This window comes from Nematolebias whitei, chromosome 15 (genome assembly GCF_014905685.2).
Source record: "Nematolebias whitei isolate Nwh7 chromosome 15, NemWhi1, whole genome shotgun sequence".
NCBI lineage: Eukaryota > Metazoa > Chordata > Actinopteri > Cyprinodontiformes > Rivulidae > Nematolebias > Nematolebias whitei.
Window position 1 is genome coordinate 23,403,366 of NC_056512.1, and position 15,595 is coordinate 23,418,960.

At 39.9% G+C, this 15,595-nt stretch overlaps 1 protein-coding gene across 1 annotated transcript in view; it reads right to left on the bottom strand.

The window, feature by feature from the left end:
• Nucleotides 1-15,595, bottom strand: part of LOC119422147 (ubiquitin carboxyl-terminal hydrolase 43) — a 122,675-nt gene that overhangs the window by 12,638 nt on the left and 94,442 nt on the right. Inside the window, exon 9 of the mRNA XM_037689501.1 lies at nucleotides 4,838-4,941. Within this exon, the coding sequence (XP_037545429.1) occupies nucleotides 4,838-4,941 (104 nt within the window). The remainder of the gene's footprint in view (nucleotides 1-4,837; nucleotides 4,942-15,595) is intronic.

The window sequence follows — 15,595 nt, forward strand, 5'->3', positions numbered from 1 at the left end:
ATGGAAGCGTGTAAAGATAATGGATGGATGGATAGATGGATGAATGGCTGGACGGATGGTCGGCTGGATGGATAAATGTGTCCCTCTAAACCTCTACTTAAGAAGCTTGATCTTGATTCAGGAATTCTGGCCAATTATGATTTATCAATCATGTTTTTTTGTTTTGTTTTATATTACTTCTTTTATATACTTGTCATTTTATATGCTTTCATATGAATGTTTATTGTTGTGTGTACAGGTACCTCACACATGGTTTCTGTTTAAAACAGGTCTCTCTTGTAAATGAGTCCTCATGACTCAGTGAGAATAACCTGTTTAAATAAAGGTTGAAAGCATATAGTTAAATGAATGACTATCTAATCTAACATTCATCTAAAAAATTCTTGAAAAATAGCTGCAAATCAATTATGTGAACATCTGAACAGAAATAGTCTGTTTCAGGAGTTTCATTCAGGGTTTAGAGCTCACTAGAACACCGAAACTGCACTGGTGAATGTTACTAATGATATTCTCATGGCCTCTGACAATGGACAGGTGTCTACACTGGTCCTGTTAGACCTCAGTGCTGCATTTGATAGTTAATCATAATATTCTATGACAGAGAATATGATGATATGTGATGTGAATATTTAGCTGATTACAGGAATGGCTCTAAATTAGTTTAAATCATATTTATCTGACACGATTCCAATTTGTAAATATAAATAATGAATCTTCTTCATACACTAATGTTAGTCATGGAGTTCCTCTGGGTTCAGTGTTTGAACCAATACTCTTTATTTTATATACTGTATGTTTCCATTAGGTAAAGTTATTAAACAGCATGGGATAAATTTTCATTTTTATGTTGATGATACACAGTTATATTTGTCCATGAAACCCAATGAATCCAATCAGTTACTCAGACTACAAGCATGTCTTAAAGACATAAAAACATAGATGACCCTAAATTTTCTGCTTTGAAACTCAAACAAGACTGAGGTTTTGGTTTTTGGACCAGAGCATCTTAGGAAAAAAACTTTACAGCCTTTCATTTCCTCTGGGTGGCATTAATATTTACTCCAGTTCTAATGTAAAAAAAAACCTTGGTGTTATTTTTGATGAGGACATGTCCAGGGCTTAATTTGTAAACTAATTAATGCCGGTGTTACACCATATTCTGTGACCACCGTATATTATGACCATAGGGGACACTGTTGCATTTTTACATAATACTTTGCAATATCTGAAAAACGCTATCATATTCTGTGACCACCGTCTACATTTCCATAATAGTCATGATGTTCGTGAGCAATGTTAATTTTTATTATTTGGAGGAAGGAGGCTGACTCTCTCCTTCTTCCAAAAAATAAAAAGTAAAATATGATCACTAATATCATGACTATTATGGAAATATAGACGGCCACAGAATATGATAGCGTTTATCAGATATTGTGACCACACTGTAACTTATAGAAAAATATTAAAGACTTGAGCCAAACTGTTTCTGCTGACTCTCTACTTCCTCTAAGGAATAAAAAGTAACATCTGACCACTAATATCATGAGTACTATGAAAATATAGACGGTCACAGAATATGATAACGTTTATCACATATTGCAAAGTATGGTGTAAAAATGCTACAGCGCCCCCTATGGTCACAATATACAGTGGTCACAGAATATGGTGTAACACCGGAACAGAACGGGTCAAAATGAGAGAGTTCCCCGATCTTGTTGTGGCAGGATCCGGCTCAAATTAACCACGGGACATGTCTTTTATCCCTCACATTAAAAACGTAATGTAATGTCAAATTTACACAGTACATTCTGAATTTCCATCCATCCATCCATCCATCCATCCATCCATCCATCCATCATCTTCGCCCGCTTCTTCCTTTGTGGGTCGCGGGGGTCACTGGTGTCCATGTCCAGCCATCACTGTGCGAGAGGTGGGGTACACCCTGGACAGGTCTCCAGTCCATCACAGGGACACATAGAGACAAACGAGACAAACAACGATTCACTCTCTCACTCACGCTTAGATTCTGAACATTCCTGCATTCTGAATTTCACTGTGAATTATTGCTGTGTTGCTCTGCAGCACGAAAATGTCTACTGCAGTAAATATTTTAAGTCATTAGTACCTTTGAAAACAATGTTTTTTTCTTGCCTTCTTTGCCTTAATGTTGGCTGATGAGGCAGAAGTGCCTCAGGTAACGCGGTGAGCTTCACTACCTCCACCATTACAACTACATTGTTTGTTTGCTGGAGGTTAGCGCACCGTGGGTTACATTTCTGCATGGGCAGAGCAATCTTACTGTTCATGTTGTGTCAATTGTCTTGCTCGAGTCACTGAGGCACTCAAGTCTTGTTGCTTGAATTTTGAATATTTTCACACATGGGCACAGTGTGATCTCGACTTATTGCCCCGAGATTCTTTCTGATCTACAGGTAATCTTCCAAACTGCTTTCCTCTAGCGCTCTAAACAAAATGCTTGGACTTTGTGATGACATTTTTTGTTCTTATAACTACCGGGTGGACTGTAGAGGCTTGTATGAATACATATTTATCTTCAATGTGACAAATTTCTTACATAAGTAACAAATGAACTATCAAATTAAAATAACACATAAAATGTATCATTAGATTGATAACTTTTACTGTGTTTTTAATGTATGTGAATGTTTTAGTACAGTGCCCTGAGGCAACTTTTGTTGTGACTTGTTGTAAATAAAATGAATTGAAAAAAATTAGCATAATAAAAATCTATCTAAGCTTATTAAAGAAGACTTTCAGAGATTTCATACTTGGCTTTTGAATGCAATTAAAGTGTAATACATGAATAAAACAATAATTTATTTGGTGTGAAACAAAATGTAGTTCAGTTGATTTAAAACGTATATTACGGAGCCCCGGAGGGAACGTGGGGGATTTTTTTTTCTTTTGCGTTCCCTCGCAAAAATGTTTGCGTTCCCTCGCAATACTGTACTGTATGAAGTGTTGCCTCACAGACAACAGCAGCAATGGAAAAGACTTCCATATTTGAGGTTCATGGAGTTTGTGACTGGCGCTACATAAATAAACTAAACTGAACTGAATTTTGAAATCAGTCTTAAATATAAGGATATCCAGTGTGTGCTGCAGTGGTACAATTAATTTTACGTTGGATATTTCACGTTCATGCTCCGTGGATTCAGCGGTGGCGTCCTCGTTCGAGCTGACGCAGGCAGTCTGATTTCAGTCAGCTGCTCTGTCTGTCACTACGAGGAGCGATGGATCACTTAGGGACCGCCAACAAATTACTGTATTTTTAGAGTATTTGTCAAAGCAGCACCATGTATCATAACTAAAGTTTTCTCAGTATATTTCTGCGTGTTAATAAATCATGAATTTTCTCACCATTTAAAATCCAAAAGAACAAGGTGGCACTTGTGTTTCAAAAGTACTGTAACTTTCTTTTAAAGCATCAAAGTTCATGCTCAATCATCCAGGTACAAAATACAATAATGGTCAGTCAGGTCATCTGGACAGTTTATTTTTTGTAGAAAGATGTTTCGCCCTCTATCCAGAGGGCTTCATCAGTCACCAGCAAAACCAGCAAACTGGTTGGTCCACTAAAGGAGTGTACTGCTTAGTGGGGAAAACAGTTTACTTGGGACTCCTCAGACTGGTGAAGCCCTCTCGAAGTGTGTGCTTGTGTTTTTAGTTAACATTTTCTTAATTCATATCTTAGATCTTATTACTCTTTTTATTTTACACACATTTTAATACTTTTGTTGGATGTAACTGGGACCCTGTGTACAAAGTTTCGTTCCACCACATGCACCACATGTGGTGCGAATGACAAATAAAGAATCTTGAATCTTTGATTCTTGAATGAACTTTGATGCTTTAAAAGAAAGTTACAGTGCTTTTGAAACACAAGTGCCGCCTTGTTCTTTTGGATTTTAAATGGTGAGAAAATTTATGATTTATTAACATGCAGAAATATACTGAGAAAACTTATGATACATGGTGCTGCTTTGACAAATACTCTGGAAATATATCTAAAATAGTATAACAGTGTTCAGACCAAGCTCATTAGCCCGGTAATTTGTTGACAGTCCCTAAGAGAACCATCGCTCCTTGGAGGAGGGACAGACCGAGAGCAGCTGAAGGAAATCAGACTCTCTGCGTCGGCTTGAACGAGGAAGCCCTGAATCCACGGAGCATGAATGTGAAATATCCAAAGTAAAACTAATTTTACCACTGCAGCACACACTGGATATCCTTATATTTAAGGCTGATTTAAAAAAAAAAAACTCCATGAAATCATGTCATCTGGACCAGTTTATTTGAGGGAGGAACGTTTGCTGTCTGTGAGGTAACAGTACAGTATTGCGTGGGAATGCAAAAATATTTGCGTGGGAACGCAAAAGTATTGCGAGGGAACTCAAAAGTAAAAAAAAATCCCCTATGTCCCCTCCGGGGCTCAGTAGTATATAACTCTTGGCAATGTGCAAAAAAGTCTAAAAACTACAAAACTCAAAATTGCCAAGAAGCTTTTGGGAACACAGGACAAGTTACAGCATGAACGTTTTTCATACTAATTTCGCAGCAAAGACGACACAAAGATGAGTCCTGCAGAGGATTTACACTTCTGCAAAAAGTGTAATCAACACCCATAAAATAAAAACTCGAAAATAAATATTTCTCAGACCCGCTCAGGCAGCAGACAAAAAAATCATTTAATGTGTTGGTCAAAAAGCATCAGGCCTGGATTCAGTGGATTTAAAGTCTTAGAGACTAGTGTGCATTAAAAGTCACCTCTCCAGTGGAAACAATCAGGATCTTTCCTGTATTTTGAGGCGCTCACCTGTCGACAGCAGGATGATGGAGCGGCCGCCCATCCTGAGGTGACAAGTAGCTGTAAAACGGTGATCCTCCCACCACACGGATGTTGAAAAGTACTCTGGTATTCTGAAAGAGAGACAAAAAAAACACCAAAAATACAATTATAGCATTTTTTTAGATGTTTTATTTATACCAAGATTTTGAATCAACTTTAAATCTGACTCCACCACATGCCCAGATATCCCTCCCCCCAACGAAACAGCTCCTACTTGAGGATCCCAAGGTATTCCCAGGCCAGAGACAATATTTAATTCCATTGGTTGGTTTTGATCCTGTCTGGGCCTACACACAGTGGGCCCAGACACCTGCACAGGTATGCAACCAGGAGGAATCCTGATCAGTAGTCTAATGGCTCATCCACACAATAAAAAATTGTCTTCTTCTTCTTTTGGCTGCTTCCTTCTTCAGGGGTTACCACAGTGAGTGAACTCCCAAGAGGATTAAATGGGGATCCATCTAGGGTTAAGGGGCCTTGCTCAAGGGTCCAGAGTGTGGCAAATGATGGTAGAGCCAGATGTCGACCTTCACCATCATTTTGGTGCTTTCGGTCAGCAGGGGGATTTGAATCGACAACCTTAAGATCACATGTATAGGTTTGCCAAATCATACTTTTTGTTGATAAAACAAAAGTTTTAATCATGGCATCGGTTCAAGAACTGTCTCCATCCACACAGAACCACTTAAAACAAGCCAAAACGCTGTAGTGACTAAACCATACCTGCCAGCAATTTAGTAAATCTGCCACAAAAATACAAAAAAAAAAAAAAAAACGAGGCTTGGAGCGTATATGCAAAAAGCTTACAGGCTAGGTGCAAGATGTAAACCCACCAAGAAGAGGACGCCACTAGTCATATATCCGGTAGATTAGAGGAACTGCAAAGGTAGCATTTCAAGACTTTTTAACCGGTTTTATTTATTTATTTAATATAGTTTTGTAGTGCCTTAAATGGCAACATTTGTTGTGTGCTCAGCTTATATCATAAAAATGTTGTTGCCAAGTGGATAACCCCTAAACCACCTCAGAAAAACATTTTTCCATGCAGAAGAACATCAACTTTCACTGGGTGATGCAGCTCAAACATTTCCTCTATGGCTGAGCCAGCCAGCCTACAGAGGAAGCTCATCTCAGCTGTTTGTATCCCCTATCTCGTTCTTTTGGTCATGATTCAGAGCTCTTGACATTAGGTAAGGGTTGGAACATAGATAGATAAGTAATTTGAGAGATTTGCCTTTTGTCTCAATTTCTTCATCATAACAACCTGGAGCAACACCATCATTACTGCAGATGAAGCATCGGACCATTTTGTCGTCTCTCGCTCCATCGTACCATCGATCACGAACAAGACTCCCAGGTACTAGAACCCCTCCAATTCTGTACTGGAGGGATTATTTCACCTCCTACTGGTTGAGAACTGTGGACTTTAAAAGCATTTTCCCATCCCAGCCACTTTATAATCAGTTTTGAACTGGTCCAGTGCACACTAAAAGACATGATTCTGAGATGCCAACAGCGTTACATCATCAGCATACAGTAAAGATAAGATGAGAAAGGTGTTTGATATGGCAACCATGAACTCCCCACATGAGAAAACGAGGCAGACTCAGAAGCTCAGCTTTGTGTTGAGGGTGTGGACACATCTCTTGATTAAGCCATAAAGACGACCAGATAACACCAGAGTGACTCCCACAGCTGCCCTACAAACACCTCAGGGACACAGCTGCTTCCTCTTATAGGCCTTTTCCATAGCTCCTCTTCAGCACGACTCTACGCTTCCGAGCCTTTCTCCACTAGCACTTTTTCGTGGAACCAGAACCTTTTTTAGTCCCTTCTTCTCTGGGGTACCAAGCGAGCCCAGCTGGCACCAAAACCTGACGTCAGAACACTGTCTGTCACTGATTGATCAAGGGGCGGAGACACTAGAGGGGTTTGAGAATTTTTCACGACACTCGATCCGCCATTTGCAATTACTGGTGTTCGAACTCGAGGAGCGGCTGGACCTATTTTTAAGCTTTTCAAAACAATAATGACAACACTGTGGTCTAATGCTGAAGTGCAGGCGTTTTTTGTGCTTAATGGCCGATGACAAAATTCAGAGGGAGTTAGATGGAGCTCCGCCGGTCCCTGTGGAAGATCCTTTGTGCTGTCGACTTGGGGCTCGGGCTCTGGGCCGACCTTGCGTGCTCTGTGGGCTCTGAGCTTCACTGGTCACCACAGAGGATCATACGAGCTGATGACTCACTGAAGGCCAGGGTCCGGACCCCGGCCTCGAGTGAACATGAAGGCCGAACCCCGATCCCAGCAGACGGATGGTGGAAACGATTAAAAAAATATTTTATGCATATTTAAAAAAAAAAAAATGTTTTAATCAGTGAAGGTTAAAAAATAAACAGTGCTGGCTTTAACATGAAATCCAGTTTTCACTTTAATGACTATTAAATATTCTGCTAAAAGTTAATTCAGCTGAAAAATCACAAAGACACAAAATTATTGGGTCTCTCAGGAATATTTCCCTCAAATATGTTTAAAGAAGAGATACAGCCTTTAGTTCAACTTTATTCTAACCCACAGACGTACAAATCACAAAACAAGAACTTTAAATCAAAGCTAAAATTGTTTAAAAATCTGAACAAGACAGAAAACCACACATCTAATTGAACAATAAAAGTAGAAATGATGAGTGCAAATACATAAAATGATGAAGAAAAGGTATAAAAATTTTAAATATAGATTTTTTGTAGAATCTGGTTCATCAGAGATTTAATAGTGAACTAAAGTTCATTAAAATTTATTAGCAGGATTTATATGTCTGTCTGTCTGTCTGTCTATATATATATATATATATATATATATATATATATATATATTAACTTGATCATTTTAAAAATCTGTATTCTTTTTAATTTACCAGAAACTTTAAAATAGATGCTCACCCTGTACTGAAATCTGTTTCAAGGTTTTACCATCACCAGCTGGTGAGGCGCGTGATGTCAATTTGAACCTCGCCCAATGGAACCGGTACTGAAAGCATAATGGAAACACAACATGTACCGTATCGAGTCGAGTCGAACCGTGATGTACCGGTACTAAGAGGTACTAATGGAAACGGGGCATAAGTTCACTAAACACATGAGGACTGGACATTCAAACTCCCATGAACCCCTTAGCAACTCTCCAAGAGTCTCAGTTGTTTTTTTACTTGAATAAAAAGTGAAATCTGAGAAGAGTATAGAAACAAATCAATATCCGTTTCCTCCTCTGAGGCACAAGAGTATTACTCTGAGATCTGAATAGAATGGAGATGCTTCAGGAATAAGGAAATGCATGAATTACTTGAGAATGTATTTGATTTCCTCTTGGTCTACTGAGATCAGATGTATTTGCTGACCGAGATGAAACACCCCCACCCACCCTCCCAACCAGCCTGACCCCCATGAAGAAAGTACAGCCCAGCAGATTTGTGATGACAAGGATCACGGCGTAACAAACGGCACATTCCTGAAAAATATTGACACGCTCAACAGAAGAATCCACCGGAACGCTCCACTCCCTGAAGGAAAGTTGAAGGATACTGCTGAACTACTGCCTAACATACAAAATACAAAACTTTGTAACAAAATCAAACAACGCTGAGCTAAAATCCATGTAAAGACAGAATGAAGACATTCATCCCAACCTTGATCATCTCAAGGTTGAATTAACTCTATTTTGGCAACAGCTAATCTCTGTTGTCTCATCTGCAGACCGTTCACAAACCTGCACCAGCAAATAAGAGAAGATCCCTCCTGTGTGAGCACCCCCTACACTGGCTTCCTGGTAAAAAAAAAAAAAAAAGTAATTTAAAAACTGTTTATCCTTAAGCTCTGCATGGTTTGGCACATGAAGTACATCCAAAGTCCTCCTAAATGATTTTAAAATCTTCTGAACGGCTCCTTTCGGCAGTTCCGAGTTAGAAAAGTTCATGTCTTTGCTGTAGTCCGTAAAACACAAATCTTCCTAAAAACCTTAATTCATAAACTTTAACATTGCCAATATTTTGTTTAAGTACTTAAATGGAATATATGGTTATTTATGAGAGTTAATAACTACCACAACTCGCTGTACCCCTTCAGGTGCAGCCTGGGACATAAGAACATGACTATATTTAGTTTGGAATAACCATGTAAACTCTTCAATAGGAGGTAATAAAACAGTACTGTAATATTCTGAAGTTGAGCTATGTAAATGTAGCTTTCAAAATCCTGATATTTATAGTAAAAGATTAAGTTCAAGATTTAGAGTGCATGTTCAGTGGGTGCAGGAGAGTTATTGTGCAGTGTGTGTCCGGTCACGATCAGGTGCCAGGTCAAACTGTCCTCCCTCAGACAGCTCTCTGGCTCTAACAGAAGATCTGATAGGTTGTTTTAAAAAGGTTTCTCTCATTACCTTGAGGCAAAAATATTCTGCAGCTTGGATTTGTCTCACTCCCTGGGATTTACTGCCGGACATTTCTGTAATAAAATGTAAAAACAAAACAAGCTGGGTCTCTTCCAGTTTCTGCCCCGACCATCACGAGTTTGAGTTAGTATGTTTTTATCTGTGAATGTGTCCAAGTTATTGTCATTTTTATGATGAATGAGGCTAATAAGTTTTGGTGGCCATCTTGAATTGAGTTGCCTTCAAAAGTTTAATCTGAAAGATATACAATCAGGGATTATTTTGACTCCAAGACTCAATGGCAACGTTTTAACAAAGATTTTGTACGATCGGTCGGCACTCTGAGGACGACGAGTCAGGAACGACTCTCAGCTACTGACACGTCAAATTTTAGCTCAATATTTGAAAAAGTCACAAAATTATAGCTGATGTAGGATTTGTTAAGATTGCTTAGCCGTGGCGGCCATTTTAAACGGAATTAACTCCAATTGTTAATTAGTTGTAGTTAACATGTTTGGAGGAACTGTCGGGCTGTCTCTGTGTGCCTGTTTGTCTCAGGTTGGGTTTTAGATGGTCCCCTCTCTTGGATCAGTTTTGGCCCCCATTTTGTGTGTTGTGCTCCCCTCCGGTGGTGGGCCCCCCTGCCGCCGGTGCATTGGCGGCTCTCAGCAGCTGGGGCTGGGTGGTGGGGTGTGTGCGGGCCCGCCCTAGTGGCTGCCTGCGGGGGCCTGGTGCCCTGGCTCTGTCGGGCCTCTGTTGCGGGGTGGTATGACCTCGGGACTCGGGGCTTGGTGTCCATGGCCGGATCCACTCTGGAGGGGCGGGTTGCCGGCAGGGCCTGTTGACTTGTCGCTACGGCCTCCTGGAGTTTCTGCATTGTGGATGCTGGGGGTCGCCCGGGGCTTCCCTTTGCTTCTCTCTGGGGGGTGCGGGTGTCCCTGTTGGGGGACTACGGGAGTTCCGGGCTTGGGGACCGCTGTGTGTCTGTGGTTCCGGTCTTCCCTGTGTTACCTTCGTGTCCTGTGGGGACGGGTTTATGGGTCCCCACATCCACTATTGAACATTTTTATGGAGAAACCTTATAGTGATAAGCATGCTCACACAGGTGTTTAGATTCAGGTGTTTATCAGATACACACTCGGTTGAGTTGTGGTGGCCATCAAATATATATTGTATTACCATGTACTGTATAAAATAATTTCTAATGATGTTATAAGTATCATTATATAAGTTGTTTGTTGTTGTGGTTTCTCGGTTTTGTCTTTTTTTCTCTTTCCTCAGGTCTAGAGGCAGACTTCAATGATGTTGATTTGTGTTCTCTTTATCCCTCTCTCTCCTCTGTTCCTATCTCCTTCTTTACATTTTAACTCTTCTCTCACTTTTCTGCTTTGTTATCTTCTTTGTTTTCCGTCCCCGTGTCCATTACATCTGGAACAAACCCAAAGCATATTCTAATAAAATTTCATTTATATATCAAGTGGAGCATTAAGGTCAGCCATAATGCTCTGCTTGTGAAAGTAAATCTGTTGGGCATCACTTTGACACTCAGACAATAATTCTAAGTATCACAATGCCGGACAGGACAAGGGGAAAAAAAAAAAAAAAAAACATATTTGGAGGATCAAAAACCAAATGCAAAACAAACAAACAAAACAACTCAAATATAAAAAAAAAAAACTAATTTATTACACAAGAAAACCAAAACAAAGAGGTTGACAAGGCAGCACAAACACCTCACAACTGAAAACTCAAGGATATACTCACACATGGATAAAAATTTTTTTTTCTAAAAACTCGAAGGGGAAAAAAAAACCAGACAGCTACATAACACACCAACAAGAGACACACAAAACGACACCATATTTAAAGAGACACGAGGGACAATTAAACACCTGGGGTGATTATTGATTGGGGACAGGTGGAGGTGGCTGGAAAAATACTCAGAGGGCTGACAGAGAGATGAGAAACGACAAGAAAAACTACGACAGAAGCAGCATGAAAACAACAGAAAACCTAACGTGCACAAATGTGACAGTAGTTATTAAAGTGGTTACATTGGAAGAGTTTCATTGAAATCTGTTTCGTCGTTCATGAGATATTTTGCTAACTCTTTAGACAAACAAACATGCACCTTTGGTGAGAGGTGACAATTATTTTCCACATTCAGCAATAAAAAAAGCCACTTTAGTCGGCTCCAACATTTAGCAGAATTACATTTAACTGCACACAAACTGATGTGTAACTGCAAAACATCTGTTTTTCTTCTCCACAGTAGCTAGAAGTCTCAGCCCTTCACCGCCTCCTTAACAATAAATATAGTAATTTCCCTGCAATTAAATTTCAACTAGACAGAAAGCGTATGTGTACAAAAGCTAATCTGACCATCTGTGATAAGGAGTTGTGTAACGGTGTCGACAGCCATCAGTCAGAATCAGAAAGCTTTTATTATCCTTGCGCAGTGAAGTGCAACAAATTTACAATGTGTTGTGGTAAAGAGTACTGTACCACATACGCCTGCGACAAACTATTACACAGCAATACAATGAGAGAAAACCGTAAGCTCCAGAGCAGTGAGAGACAAACTCCATGCACAAACACAAAAAATGCCCACGTATTGATGTGTCAACTGTATAAGAAGTGTGAAACTTGTTGGGGTCAAAAAAGTTTGTTTGCAAAGGTTTCATAAAGTTCAGGCAGCTTCAAAATTCGAGTGACATTAAGAAGACCCAACAAAGTTCAGTCAGGGCCTCTGGACGGTTTCTTTTTTTTGTTGAGACATTTTGTCCTTCATCCAAATGACTTCGTCAGTCCGAGGAGTCACAACAAACGGAGTCCCACAAGCAGCACACTAACGTATGAACCAACAAGTTTGATGATGTAAGATGGTTTCTGGGGCCCACCCTCTCCCCCCTTCGACTTCTCTGAGGCAGTCCTAGCCAAAGTGGTTCATAGCATCAAAGTTTATGCTCAATAATCCAGGTATAAATCCAACAAAGTTCAGTCAGGGATGTGGTGTTTTTTTTGTTTTTGTTGAAATGTTTCTGGATTATTGAGCATGAACTTTGAAGACATTAAGAAGAGTATTTTCTGGTAAAACCTGTAAAAAACATACGACTTAACAGTGATTGTGTAAAAACGACGCAAGATATGAAATGCAACTTTCTGTGGCCATTTTAAACTTTGAATGATGCATCTTACTAAAATCTCACCACACCATTTCTGACCGAGAGGTATATTTTGATGCAAGTTTTGCTTGGACTTTTCAATCCTTGTAGAGAAAATACACACATTCAAAAACTGTACAATTTAGACATCAGTCCTGATTTAAACCAGACGTCTGGCCAGTGATGAATCAGCACTTTATATGCTCCTCAAACATCTTAAATCAGTTTTACATTTCACAAAGATGTGAAGCCACATGTAGGTAGCATTTCACTGCAGCGTGACGTGGTCCCAGATCAGTCCACCTGACTCTGGGTTGATGTGCCAGTGAGTGCAGCCTCCAGCCTGTGTTTTCCCACCAGCGTTACTGTGCAGGCGTGCTTCGCTGTGTCACGAGCCAATAAACCTGCAAAAGAACAGGTGCGCCTGCCAGCTTGGCAGGAGGGAGCCGTGTCCCAGCTCCAGGCGATGCTCAAAACACACCCACACACACACGGACATAATAAACGAGCCTGAAGGAAAAGGCATTTATTGTCCTCTTATTAAAATGCTTAATTAAATAAAGGACTTGAAGATTTTCATAACGCCCACCGCCTTTCATACCCGGTTTTATCATCTTTTACTAAAAGAAGGAGGTTTGACTGTTTCAGTGAAACTTTTGAACTTCCAAATCCTATGAGAGGATGACTCTCAGCTACTACCACACCAAACTTTAGCTCCATATCTGTAAAAGTATTTGACTATGGTCATCCCTGTGTTTCTTATTGTCAGCTGGCTGTGGCGGACATCTTGAATTGGGTTGATTCCAAAAGTCAATAAGTTGCAGAGGTTAACTAAATGACTTTTCAAGAGTTTCAATAAAATCTATCCACTGGTTTATGAGATATTTTGCTAATGCTGCTGACAAGTGAATAGACACAGACATTGGTGAAAACATTATTACCCTTCATCTTTGGCAGCATTGGAGAATTCGCTATACATTGTTGTATTGTTGATGATAGTTTAGAGAAAATGCCCACAAATGATTTAAATCTAGCTCACATTTGTTGTCATCCCACTGCAAAGCTAACACAAGCTAGCTGGTATACGATTACTGGGAGTCACAAGTTTTAATAGAGCAAACACACAAACATTTTAGCTTGTTTTAATAACTTAAAACAAGCGGTACACCAATGTCCCCATCACTGAAGGATTTGAATAATGAATGTTTGGAGTTTTCAAGATGAGTGTGTTTCTGGACTGAAATTGAACAGGAAATACAAGAAAACTTTTTCTTGTCTGAGGCAGCACAGAGTGACAAATCCTGGTTAGTGGAGGGAAACATTTTATCCACCACCAGGCACAATGGCGGCGCCAGGGGGTGGCCAATTGTGACCTTGGTCATGTTACAGAGAACTTTTGTACTTTAAATATAAAATTCATATGTATGTGCCTGTCTTCACAGGTTATTCTTTAGCCACCCCAATCATCGGAAGAAACTATACTTTTAGGTATTATAAAAACTAGAAAGCACAGTTTCCTTAAATGATAGCGGTAGCCAGTTTACACACACGCACGCACGCACACACGCACACACACACAGACCCTTTACAAAAAATCTGAATATCATGGAAGAGTTGTTTGACTTCCATAATTCCATTCAAAAAGTTAATATGTAATAAATGAAAGATTCAGGGCTCACAATTTAAACAATTTCAAGTATTTATTTGTTTATTTTTACTTTTGGTCTTCCAGCTCATGAAACCCATGAAAGCAAGAATTAAAAAAATTAGATTACTGTGGCAACATCAGCCCACACTACTTCTCAGTTTTTGCAGAAAAAGAAGAAAGAAATTAGGATTACAACAAATCAATCAAAATATGGTACTTTCAAAACAATATGTCAATATTCAATACTTGGTTGGGAATCTCTTTGTCTAAATCACTGCCTCGATGTGACGTGGCATTGAGTCAATCAGCCTGTGGCATTGACTGGGAGTTATGGAAGCCCAGATTTCCTTGATGCTTGCTGTCAGCTCTTCTTTGTTGTTGGGTCTGGTGCCCCTCATGTTCCTCTTGAGAATACCACATGGATTCTCAATGGAGTTTAGGTCTGGCGAGTTGGCTGGCCAGTCAAGCACTGTGGCATGGACATCAAACCGGGTTTTGGTGCTTCTGGCAGCATGGGCAGGGGCCAGGTCCTGCTGCAAGATGCAATCTGCATCTCCATACAGATCCTCAGCAGAAGGAATCATGAAGTCCTCTAAAACATTCTGGTAGACTGTTGCGGTGACCTTGGATTTAAGAAAGCAGAGTTTACCAACACCTGCACCGGACATTGCACCTCAAATCATGACTGAGTGTGGATATTTCACACTGGACCTCAAGCAGAATGGGTTCTGTTCCTCACCCTTTTTCCTCCAAACCCTTGGACCTTGATTTCCGAATGAAAGTCACACTTTTTCATCGAAAAAGAGGACTGAGGAATCCAACAGTTGTAGTCCATCTCCCGGATACATCTGAACGTGGTGTTTTTTTGAAGCTGTGACTCCCGCCTCATTCCACTCTTTCTGGATCTCTGCCAGATTCTGGAATCTTCTCTGTTTGATAATCCGCTGAAGCCCACGGTCATCTCTTTTGCTGGTGCATCTTCTCCTGACACATTTTGCCTTTCCACTAGACTTTCCAATGGTATGCTTGGACACAGCACTCTGTGGACAGCCAGCCTCCTTAGCTATGAACTTTTGTGGCTTACTCATCCTATGGAGGGTATCAATGATGGTCTTCTGGCCAGTTATGTCTGCAGTCTTTCCCATATTGAACAGAACTGAGACAATTGAACCAAACTGAAGCAATCTAGTGACACCTGGGGAAACCTGTGCAGGTGCTTTGAGTTTAGTAGATGATTAGTGTCACACTCAGTTTAAAACATTCATGCCCTGCAAAATTTGGGCTGATTTCTCTACAGTACTCTAATTTTTTGAAATCCCATTTTCGTGGGTTTCATGAGCTGGAAGCCCAAATTATGTAAAAATAAACAAATAAATACTTGAAATTGTTTAAATTGTGGGCCCTGAATCTATCATCTATTAAATATTAACTTTTTGAATGGAATTATGGAAGTCAAACAACTTTTCCATGATAATCTATTTTTTTGGAAAGGGT